Below are 12184 nucleotides of genomic sequence, written 5' to 3' on the forward strand. Positions count from 1 at the left end.
GGGGAGTAGGAACGGTCGACTTTCACGTGTGTGATTTCCTCGCCTGGCTTTCTGGGTGCCGGGCATGCAGAAGTGCTCCCCGCTGCCCCTTGGTCTCCTGGGAGGGCCTGGTGTCCGCGGGAGGACCCCACGGGCAGGGGGAGCCGCCTTCCCGTCTGCTCCCCGACAGCCTCGACGCAAAGCTCCGCTTTCTGAGATTCCCTTCGGTGAATTTGAGTCTGGATGGAATGTGTTCTTTATAAAATATTTACTGTCGTCATTTCTTGGTACACTACGATTCGAAAAACAATCATTACATCTTGACTCAGGACAGGGAGGAAGAGGTCTGTGAGCACTGCGCTTCTCTTCTTGGCATAAATTCAGAGACCCTCGTCCTTCTGAAGGGATCAGAACAGAGAAACCGGTGCATCAGATGCAGATGTGTCCTCCTTGTGGACATGAAAGCGGGGTTTTGGTTTTTTTTTTTCTTTTTTTTTAATACCAGCAGTGTGGTCAAGTGTGTATGTGTGCATCTCGCTAGTTTAAAGAGTCACATTAGGTGGAGCCTGTTTTCAAACCTCGTCTGCATCTGCACCGTGATGAGCTGTATCAAGTTTGGGGTCAGAAGCATATCTTGGCCTTTATTTGTGTCGCTGTCGTGCCCGGCAGGTTCCCCAGTGCTTGCACTCTCACTCAGTCCTTCCTTCACGCTGGTCTCTGTGCACTGAGCACTGTGCTGGTGAGCACAGACACTACTCACAGAGAGACCCCAGGTCCTGCCGTGGGCCCCGAAAGCCAGGTGAGGCCTCTGAGCAGGGCCTGGGAGAGCCGCCCCAGGAGGCCCCTCCCCCCTCCACCATAAGAAGGGTCATTCTTTTTTAATTAATTAATTTTTTTAATTGAATCGCCATGAGATGATACAGTTACACGGCTTCATGTTTGAGTTTCAGTCATACAGTGACGAATGCACACTCCCCACCACCAGTGTCCCCGGTACCCCCCCACTTCCAACCCCGCCTCTGCCTCCATGCAGACAGTTTCCCCAGACTCTCTCTCCCCTTACGGTTTGCGGTACAGATACTGAGGGCCCACACGTGTAGTCCTTTGCCCGTTTCCGGCCGCATCCCCCGCCCCGAGGTCCCTCCAGGCATCACTGACGTCGTGATCCCGAGAAGGGGCTTTTTAAGGTCACAGTTTTTCTCCCCGGAACTCGCCAGCAGTCTGGGGACAGAGCATTTCCCTTGAGACTCGCCCCTGCCCCCGTCCGTGGCACTGAGTGACCAACCCAGCAGCCCTTGCGAGTCCTGAGCCGCAGGGCCCAGGCGTGCCCCGTCCTTCCCGAGTGAGTCCCCGGGCCGGCGCTGGGGTTGAGAGCTGCTGCCGAGGAAGCGGCTCTCGAGCAGCCCCGGGCCCCAGGTCCCGGCCACTCGCTCGGGGACTGCTCACTTCCCAGAGGGAGACTCGGCGCCCAGCCCCGGTGGAAGGCAGGAGGGACAGCAGCTGCTCTGGGGGATGGGGACCGTCATGTCCAATGGCCTCCTGTGACCTGGCGTCAGGCCGCGAGCTCCCTCGGCACTCTGGCACCCAGGCGGGCCCATGCTCCAGGGAGGGACTGACCCAGCAGCTGGACTGGTGTCCCCCACTCGTAGGTGGTCACCTGGGCACTGCCCTGGCAAGCGTCCTTCTGACTCCACACACCGTGAGCCTTGCAACCACATCCTCGGACCTTATGCAGAATCTCAGAAATGGGGCTGGAGCCATAGCACGGCGGGAAGGGTGTTGGCCTTGCTGGGCTCGATGCCCAGCATCCCATAGGGTCCCCCGAGCACCGCCGGGAGTGATTCCTGAGTGCAGAGCCAGGAGGAACCCCTGTGCATCGCCGGGAGTGGCCCAAAAAGCAAAAAAGAAAAAAGAATAACAGAAACGATTCGGAGCGCTAAGGTGAAATCTGTGAGAGCTGTGTTTATCGGGTCCGAGCACAGAGAAGGGTTCTCAGTGAATTTGCTGTCTGCTGGAGCCCGGGGTAGGGGAGGGTGCTGCGGTTCCCCCCGCGCCTGCCCCCCCCCCCCCACACACACACACACACGAACACAGCAGCCCTCGCAGGCCTGTCCTTGAGCTGGCGCGCGGCTGAGCCTGCTAATAAAGGGAACGAGGGGATTAATAAGGACGGGAGCGCTGCCAAGGCTGGCGTGGGGTTTTTTTTTCTCAAGAGTTCCTTTTGCAAACCGGTTACCAAAAGATAATGATCATTGCTAAAATATAAATATATAAAAGGATAATGAAAAAACAACTTTTGTGTTTTCTAAAATTTAAACTCTGTAAGCAGTGGAGCTGGGGCGGGAGAGCGATTGTCCTTTCGGCCCCGCTGGTCGGGTCGGCGCCGGTTGGGTTCCCACGTCCTCTCTCCTGCTGGAGCTTCGCGGAACAGGTTCTGCTCGGCGTATTGTTTTGTGTTTGGGGTTAATTTTTTGTTTTGTTCTCGCCTTGGCTCAGCCAGAGTAGACACAGCAGGCTTCGCAAGTAGAATAATATTTCTGTTCCTCTTCCACCAATCTAGGCCAGACTTACCTTTCACAGGCGCATCTGATTTCTTAATATTTTGCTTGTGGACAAACGTTTAGATGCGAGTCCAGCCCGCTGCTTGCTGGCCGGCATTCACCCATCCCCGTCGTTCCCACAAGCCTTTGGATCAAAAGCTTCGCTGATAATTTTGCTTTTCCCATTTCCCGTCCTTCCCTGGAACCAGAGGCAAAAACCTCTCATCCTTCTGATGTTTTCTTGCTGCATGCCCAGAGTACCTGTGATCACGGAGGGAATTTCTGCAATACAGTTATTTAAGTGCGAACTACAAACTGACTTGCGCTCTCTCTTCCCCCTGTTATTTCAGACTAATTTACAAATGAATGAAATATTTCAATATTTATTTCTCTACTTACAAATCTTTACGTTTAAGAAGTAGTCACGGGCCGGGGACACAGCTCCCAGGGCTGTGCCTTGCGAGGCGAGTGTGACCCCTCTCCCCTGAGTGCCACGAGGTGCGGCCCCAAAGCCAAAGACAGATAAATGAAACAGCGACCAAACCAGAGTTCCTCCAAGAACACATGAATGAGCACTTTAAAAACCCTGAGCTAGGGCAGATACTCTCCAGCATGACACAGAGTCTAGGAGGCACCATAGAAAGGTTTGATACTGTTAGATACTGAAATTTTCACATTAAAATTTTTTCCCTAAGATTTTTTAAAAAATTTTTATTAGTGAATCACCGTGTGGTACAGCTACAGACTTATGAACTTTCGGGGCTGTAGCGATAGCACAGCATGTAGGGCGTTTGCCTTGCATGCGGCCGACCCGAGTTCGATTCCCAGCATCCCATATGCTCCCCTGAGCGCTGCCAGGAGTAATCCCAGTGTGCAGAGCCAGGAGTAACCCCTGTGCATCGCCGGGTGTGACCCCCCCCAAAAAAAAAAGACTTTGGTACTCAAACTTATGAACTTTCGTGTTTGCATTGATCGTTTTCCCTAAGATGTTTTTTGAAAAATAGACCTTTCGTGGCTATGTAAAGGTCCCCTGAGCGCATGCCACATGTATTCAACCCTACCCAGTATCCGTCTTTCCCTAATCTGGTCACGTCAGATGCTACATGGCGCACTTGCGCACTGTGTGATTAAACGGTCACGTACTAGATTCCAGACAGCACCCCAGCCGACGCACTGCTCTGTCCGTGGGTCTGGGTACTCTGAGGCCATTGATAGTGACGGAAGATTTAAGTTCCGTTGACCTGGACCAATATTAGAATAAACTGGGGCCAAAGGGCACGGCCTCTCCGCAGCCTGGGCTTCCACCCATTGCTCCTGGTTTGCATCCCCAGCGCCTCGGAGGGTCTCGCCACATGCCGGCCCCTCCCGAGGGAAGGCCTGGAGCACTGCTGGCCGGGCCCAGAGACTGGAAACAAGACCCCAGCTCTCGTGAGCACCTTGTGACTCCTCCCGGCTGTGCCTCCCCCTCGGGCCCTCCCAGACGCCCCGTCCCTGCTGCCGTCCCTCTCAGCTGGGCGTGGGTGGCCCCTGAGTGGCCCGGGTCCCGCTCAGCCGTGGGCCTCACGCGGGCCAGGTGTCCCCACACCCTGTCACTGCTGTGCTTGCTGAAGGTGGCCGTCTCTTCAGTCACCCATGCTGGGGGGAAGATTCTGAGGTTTTTTCAAAGAAATTTGCTTCCATTAATGATGAGTTAGATCCTTTATATGTGAGTGTGTCGTTGCTCGGCACTCGATTCGTTTTTATGCCTGTGATCAGAAAAAAGATTTTTTGTCATCACAGTGGCCTTTGTTTGACCCCTATTGGTTTTATGGGGGCAGGGGGGCACACCTGGGGCTGCCCTGGGGGTTCCGGGCGCTGTGTGTGCCGGGAATGGAACCAGAGTTGGCTGCATGGTCGGCGCTGCCGCTCACGCTCTCCCGTCTCTCTCCTTGTCTCTCTGCCTCTCTCCCTCGTCTTGTCTCTCTCCCTCTCTCTCGCCTTGTCTCTCTCCCCCTCTCTCTCCTTGTCTCTCCCTCTCTCTCTCTCTTTCTCACTTGCTGCTCTCTGTCCCCTTTCTATTCCTCCTCTCTCTCTCCCTTTTTTTCTCCCTCCCTCTCTTCTCTCTCACTCTTTCCTCCTTTCTGTCTCCTCTCCTCTCTCTCCCTCTTTCTCCCCTTATCTCTCCTTCTTTCTCCTCTCTCTCCTCTCTCTCCTTTCTCTCTCCTCTCTCCCTCTCTCCCACTTCTTCTTCCCTCCCTCTCTCCTCCGGAGTCTAGTGCTGAGACCGTGCTGGCAGGTGTGCATGCTGGTGGGACTGGTGGTAACTGGAGGACAGGAGAGAGTGTCGTGCAAATTGTCTACCGCAGGCAGGGGAGGTGTGGCACGGGGCAGGGGGGGTGTTGGGGATTTTGGTGGTGGAGAACGAGCACTGGTAAAGGGGTGGCTGTTTGATGACTGTGTGACCGAAGCCCAACTCCGAGAGCTCTGTCACTGTACCTCACGGCGAATCAATAAGAGAAAAAGAGAAGACAAGAAGATGCTGCCGGGTCTTCCTGTCTCCCTCAGAGCGGAAAGTCCCTGCAGGGAAATGCTGGACTCAAGGCCTTTTCCTAAAGTTCAGCAGAGTGGGTAGGGTGGCAGTGGGAGCTAAGCCCAGCTGCCGAGGGCCTTGGGGGTGACCTGCAGGGGGGGGTCCCAGCGGCCAGCCTTCCCTGGGGGGCAGCAAGCCCACCGCTTCATCCAGCTTCATCCAGGAGGACTTTGGGTGGAGGGTGCTAGTCCTGCGGTCAGCCTCCTCGCCTTGCTCCTGGCGATCTTGGGAAACGGGCGGGAAATCTCCCCAGACTGACGCTTCAGCAGCCAGAGGACACCGGGGAGGCCCCCTGCGGTCTGACCCTGTGTCTCTTCACCCAGGGGTGCAGTTCCTAGCTCACCTCTGACTGCCACAGCCCTGCAGGGCCTCCCGTGCCGCCCAGCCTGGCCTCTCTGGCCTCGGGAGCTAGACCAGGCATGAATTGACTGGCCGCTGACCTCCCAGCACAAACACAGAGCGGCCACTTGGTTGATACCTTGTCTGGAAAGGGATTCCGCCCTGACAGCGGGACTGTCGGTGCGGGACTGGAGTACCGCGCTGTGTCCGCTAGAGGGCGCCTGTCCCGCGCGGCCGCTGCCGCTGATTCTCCTCCTGAGGTCACTCTCCTGTCGGGATGAGCCCGCGGGGACGCCTCTTCCTGGGCGCCCACGGCGCAAGGGAACGCGACTCGATGGCACAGGCATTTCGACCGTAGTGCTGGGGGTTGGGGACATTTTGTACGTTGCTTTAATTAAATTGGCCAGTACGGCTGGATCGACAGCACAGCGGGTAGGGCGTTTATCTTGCATGCGGCTGACCCGGGTTCGATTCCTCCGTCCCTCTCGGAGAGCCCGGCAAGCTACCGAGACTATCCCGCCCACATGGCAGAGCCTGGCAAGCTCCCCGTGGCGTATTCCATATGCCAGAAACAGTAACAACAAGTCTCACAATGGAGACATTACTGGTGCCCGCTCGGGCAAATCAGTGAACAAGGGGATGACAGTGCTACAGTGCTATTAGAGATTTAAAGGCTCTCTGGGCCTTCTAGAGAGAACCTGAGTGGAAGGAGAAACTGACCGACCTCTCTGGAACCGCCCGTTCCCCCCAGCGCCCAAGGTCTGTCTGTCTTTCTCCCTGCCGGCTGACTCCGCCGTCTGCATGCCTTGCTGGCTGAGACTGCGTTGCCAGATATGGCAAATCTATCTTTAAATATTTGCTATTGCATTGTTTTGCCACATTGGCTTTTTGTCTGCTAAGCAAATGCAGAACTCATTCTGGCCATGAGTTTTGCAAATATAAAATTAAATTTATTTTGGAAAGGCCATGTATATGCTAAAGATAGCACTTCAGAGGTGCCTGGACCCCTGGGGACAGTGGTTGCATCCACGTCCTCCTTTTCACAAAACCCCTCAACGTGGATTTGAGGTTGGAGAGTGGGAACGTGCGAGGTTACTAACCGGGGCTGAGCGGTGGCCTTGATGATCGGAGTCGATTGCAGAATAGAAATGCAGCCTTTCTGCCCCCGAAACTGAAGGCTTGCAGAGCTCCTCGCTCCCGGATCTAACGATCGGCTGCAGGAATCCGAGAGGCACCAGAAACGCTGGCCGCAGGGCTGATTGGCGGCCTCGGCGGTGCAGCGTGGGGGCCTGTGGCTGCACTCGGTGGCCTCGCCTTCGTGTCCACAGCACGTGGCCTTGTCTGGGCCCTGCCCGGCTTGCAGGTGCCAGGTGGGGTGTGTGAGCGCCCCGGGAGCAGGGCCCGGCAGTCGCCGCCTCCCCGTCCTCCCTTCCCCGGGGAGACTCCTCCTGGGACGGGCTGTGGCCCTCCCCTCCAGCACCTGCTCCTGGTGCCACCCCGCATCCCCGCGGGCGTCTGTGCCCGGCCTCCCCCGCCTCTGCCCTCAAGGGCGCCCGGACAGAGACGCTGGGTTCCTCGCGGGCGGGCTCTGCTGTCGCCCGGACGGGGTAACTGTGTTTGGGGACGCAGCCCCCGCGCAGGTCTTGTCCCACGCGGTGCCTCGACTGTTCCTTGACTGCACTGTCCGAGCCCCAGGGCCGCCGGGGGAAGCGCGGCCAGGAAGTCCCAGCCCTCTGCCGGACTCGGCCGCCCTCCCCTGGGTGCCGCTCTCGGGGCTCTGGTTCCGCCACATTCCAACACCCGGCAGCGGCGGCGTCACGAAGCACGTGGGGCCCGTGGCGGCCCGCGAGCCCCGCCTCCCCACGGCCACCCGAGCCGGCCCGCGTGCCCCCTCCTCCGCCCCCACGCGTGGCGCACACACCAGGGCCCCGGGCTCGCACCTGCCCTCCAGGGCCTGTGGGCCCCCCCGGACTCCACAGAGGCCCCGTGAGTGCTCGTGCCTTCAGTGCTCTTAGGTCTGCCAGCTGGCCCCTGGCTCTGCGGCTGGGCCCCCGAGGTCGCGACGGTGCCTAAATGCTGTTCTCCTTATGATTGCAGGGGGAAGGCTTGGCTTCGGAGGAGACGGCCTTCGGACTCAAGGTGTGTAGTCTCGGCCTGGGCCCACGCCCCCCGCAGCAGCCCCACCCTCCTGCCCGCGTCCCGCACCCTCCTCCCTCCCTCCCTCCCTCTCTCTCTCCCCTCTTTCCTTCTCTCTCTTCCTCCCTCTCTCCCTTTTCTCCTTTCCTTCCTTCCCTCCCTCCTTCCTTCTTCCCTCCCTTTTTCCTTTCCTCCTTCCCTTTCCTCCCTAATATCCTTTTCCTCCCTTCCTCCGTCTCCCTCTCTTCCTTCCTCCTTTCCTTCTTTTCTTCCTTCCCGCCTTCCCTCCCTCCCTTCCTTCTTTCCTTCCTTCCTTCCTTCCTTCCTTCCTTCCTTCCTTCCTTCCTTCCTTCCTTTCTTTCTTTCTTCTTTCTTTCCCTTCCTTCCTCCCTCCCTCTCTCCCTCCTTTCCTTCCTTCTTTCTTTTTATCTTTCCCTTCCTTCCACCCTTCCTTTCTTCCTTCCTTCCTTCTTTCCTTCCTTCCTTCCTTCCTTCTTTCCTTCCTTCCTTCCTTCCTCCTTCCTCCCTCCCTTCCTTCCTCCCTCCCTCCTTCCCTCCCTCCCTCCCTCCCTCCCTTCCCCTCCCGGTGTGGATGCTCTGGGACCCTCGGAAGCTTCACATGTCCCCCTGCCTCCGTTGTGACGACCCTCTGTGACCATCTTCTCTTTCCCTTTCCTGGGGGAGATGAGAGAGACCAGAGACCGTCATTGATGTTTTCAGTAGAAACCGGCCCTGACTCCGCCCTGGTGTGTGGGGTGGGGTCCCGTCACCGTGGGTGCCTCCAGGGTGCTGTGCCCGCCCCAGCCGCAGCTCCACGGCTGGGCCCTGGTCGCCCATCTCCGCTGCCCGGCTCTCGCCGGCCGGGGGCTGGGGGCAGAGGCGCCCAGGGGCCGCGCCAACAGGCACGGGGGCTGCTCCCGGGACGACAGGGCGCCGCGTGAGCGGGCACCCGCGAGGCGTGTGCCACAGCTCGGAGGCTGATGGCCGGGGGACGGCGCTGGGGGAGGGGGCTCTCCATGGGATCCCCTCCCTCACCATCAGTCCACGTTAGCAGAGCCCTGCTGCTCACTGCCGGGCGCTTCTCAGGAGGCAGGGTATGGTGGGGCCGTTGCTTCCATTTCTTGGGATGTCAGAGTGCGGTGATGTGTGCTGGGGTCATGAGCACTGTGTCAGGAGCTCGCTGGCTGACCCAGAGGCACTGCATCTTTATCTGCAAACTACAGAACTCAGGGTCTTTGCAGGGCTGTTTTTTTTTTAAAAAAACTCCAGTTCCACCACTACTTTTCATTTTATTTATTTATTTTGGGGGGAGTCACACCCCCAAAATGCACAGGGGTTACTCCTGGCTCTGCACTCAGGAATTACTCCTGGCGGTGCTCGGGGGACCATATGGATGCTGGGAATGGAACCCGGGTCAGCCACGTGCAAGGCAAACGCCCTCCCCTCTGTACTGTCACTCCAGCCCCACTACTTTTCATTTGAAATATTTAGCATTTACTATTACAGTCTTTATACTGTGATTACAAGTCAGTGACATTGTAACGCTGGAAGAAAAACAGAGGTGCTCTGACAGTATGAGCCCAGCAAGGTTTTACATCATACCTAAGTACCCGTTGTAAGTAAACACATAAATTAACGCTGATTATTTGGCAAACTAGCTCATGTATATTATGCCTTTCGTGTGTTATTTATGTTTGGATGTCTGCTAAAAAATATACATAAAGAAATTTTAAATTATAAATGGAACTAATTCATTATTAGGAGTATTCGACCATCTGGTGATCTTGTGAATTTTTTTATTTTTCATCTTGTGTCCAGCTTGCGCGCAGAATACATCCCCTGCGTATGAAGTAATCCTGCGGGGAGGGTCACTTCCTGCGCGCCCTCCTCCCAGCTGCCCCTCGGGCCGAGTGAGTCACGCAGTCGGGCTGCTCTGGCTTGCCCTTTGGTTTGCGACCCCCTCGCTGGCTTACAGAGCAGTTGACGAAGTATTGGAGGGTCCCCCTCATCATTCGGCGGCTTCCAGCATGTTCGATTCTTTCTAGTTCCGCAGATCTATCGGAAGGTGCGGGCTGGAGCGTTTTAGACCCCTGTCTGCGGGAATTTGGCAGCGACAGCCCAGCCCTGTCGCCACGCCCGAGACGCAGGGGTAGGGGGTGTGTTGCCAGAGCGGCCCGTGGGTCCCAGCCCCCATGGCAGTTGTCCCGTGCCTCGGGGAGGGTTTCTGACCGCTAGCGAGCCGACTCCTCCGACGCCAACTCGAGCCTAGAAGCTTAATATTGTCTCAGGAAGGAACCTGGGCTCTTGGGTCCCCTGGGAAAGTGGCAGTTTGGGACCGTCAGGCCTGTCTGTGGGGTGTGGGTGCAGCCGGAGCAGCCTTCGAGGTCGCCCCGGGGTGCCCCGACAGTGGCCGCTCTTCTGGCTTCAGTGTGGAAGCGTCCGGAAGGGGAAGTGCTCATCCTGCCACCGAGCCCGATTCCCAACACACGCCACCCGAGGTCACCGCCTCGCCGGGCTCCCCGACTCGGGGCGCCTGGGGGTCGGGAGTGCCGGGAGGGGGCTGTCTGGCAGCGGGGGTCTGCCAAGCACGCCAGCTTTTTCCATCGGTTCGGGAATTTCTGCTGAATTTAGGTAATACTGATTTTTATTTAAAAATTGGATTCTGTGCATAGAGGTCAGTGCTTCCATAATCTGGAACATGTCCACTTACGCGAAGCAAGAGCCCAGTGAATGGCCGCAGCTCTGCAGAGTAAACCGCGGCTGGCTCATCAGGGAGGTTCTGCCGAGTACCAATCTTGAAGCGAGTTGGACTTTAGTCTGTTTGTTTAGTTGTTGTTTGGTTTTGGGGGATCGCGTGCGCAGTGCTGAGGGCGTACCCCTGGCTGTTTTCAGGGGTCACTCGTGGCTGGGCGCCAGGGACCACATGTGGTGTGGGGGGTTGAACCGGGGCCGGCTCCTGCCTGGCAAGCACCCGGCCCACCGTACTATCTTGCTGGCGCCTCAACTCGTGTCTCGGTGAGGGCCCAAGCATACTAAAATGTCTGTGATTTTTATGAGTCGGAAATCGAGAGTGCAGGGGCAAGCAACAGGGTGTTTGCTGTTTTTGTGGTTTTCCGTTTTACAAAGGAAATGTTTGTTCCTGATCACGGAGGTGGTGCTGAGATGGTAAACCAAGGCAGTGGATCCATCAATTATCCTGTTAAACAGAAAAATGAAATCTCCATCCAGCCCCCACCCCCACCCCCCGACTTTGCTTCCCATGAGTTCTACAAAGAAATGGGTGCTGGACAAATATAAAGAACTGAGGCAGATATCCGAGGGTCTGCAGCAGCTAAGGGTTGTTCACGTTAGTTCCTCATAAGCTTTTTTTTTTTTCTTTTTGGGTCAACCCGGCAATGCACAGGGGTTACTCCTGGCTCTGCACTCAGGAATTAACTCCTAGTGGTGCTCAGGGGACCATATGGGATGCTGGGAATCGAACCCGGGTCGGCCGCATGCAAGGCAAACATCCTCCCCACTGTGCTATCGCTCCAGCCCCTCCTCATAAGCTCTCACCAAATCGACGACTCTAAATGTGACACCCCGGGTCAGCCTCCGCCTTCTCGCTGATACACGGTGAAGGCAGGAGTCACGGAGACGTGCGTTGGGTCCCCTGGTCTCTCACAGCAGGACGGCCCTGGGAGGTGGCGTGTCTCTGCGGCATTCGCCTTCTCCAGCCTCCTCTCCCTTCCGAGCTCTGTTCCGTGGCTTCCCAGGAGCACTTTGCTGCTCTGCTCTGTGTGAGCCCAGAGTGGGCAGGACGGGGACGCAGCTACCCTGAGGGCCAGCGCTGCCCCGCCCTGGGATGGCTCCTGAGCCCTGTAAGCCAGTCACCAACAAAATCTCTAAAACTTTCCTCTGTTCCGATTCATTCATTTTAGTTTTAGGTTTACTTCATTGAGCTAATACTGCAGCATGACATTCCACAAAGTTCAGGTAGTCGGGATGTATTTATTATTCTTTAGTAGATATAGTCGTTAGATTCAGGGTTTCAAGATTTTGTGGAGGGTTTTTGCATCTTTTTCATCAGCAATACTGGCCTTCCGTTTTCTTTTCCTTGATTTGGGGATGAGATAATGCTGGTGTCTGAAGAGGTGGTTGGGAGTGTGGCCTCTCCGCCCGTTTCTGAAGCTCGGAGGGCTTGGGGGAGATTGGGGACCCTTCGAGAAGGATGTCCTGGAAGTTGAGCAGAATCCCCCGGGTGGCCTGTCCGTGGCCGGGGTGACTTCCGTCACTGCCTGGGTTTCTGGCGGTGCCTGGAGTCTGGTCTGCGGGCCTCCTTTCGAGAGGCCGGTGTTCAAAACAGATGTGTCCGCACCAGCAGTTCGATGACTTTCCCCTTCTGCGTGGAAGTTCCGGGTTCACAGATGAGAAATAATTTGGTACGGTTCTAGCCAGCACGTGTGCAGGACAAAGTGCTGAATTTCGTGTCCATTTTTTTTGGGGGGTGACCCACCCTTTCCAAAAGATATATCTGTGGTGCGTGCGTATGTGTGTGGGGGGGTCCCCTTGGGTTGTCTTGTGTTCATATGTCCGGGCCCCCGGGCTCCCGCAGCTGTAGCACTGAGTTTGCCCACGTTTC

General features: G+C 56.8%; 1 protein-coding gene across 1 annotated transcript in view; it reads left to right on the top strand.

The window, feature by feature from the left end:
- Positions 1-12184, top strand: part of ARID1B (AT-rich interaction domain 1B) — a 289999-nt gene that overhangs the window by 182195 nt on the left and 95620 nt on the right. Inside the window, exon 4 of the mRNA XM_055137243.1 lies at positions 7525-7566. Within this exon, the coding sequence (XP_054993218.1) occupies positions 7525-7566 (42 nt within the window). The remainder of the gene's footprint in view (positions 1-7524; positions 7567-12184) is intronic.

This window comes from Sorex araneus, chromosome 4 (genome assembly GCF_027595985.1).
Source record: "Sorex araneus isolate mSorAra2 chromosome 4, mSorAra2.pri, whole genome shotgun sequence".
NCBI lineage: Eukaryota > Metazoa > Chordata > Mammalia > Eulipotyphla > Soricidae > Sorex > Sorex araneus.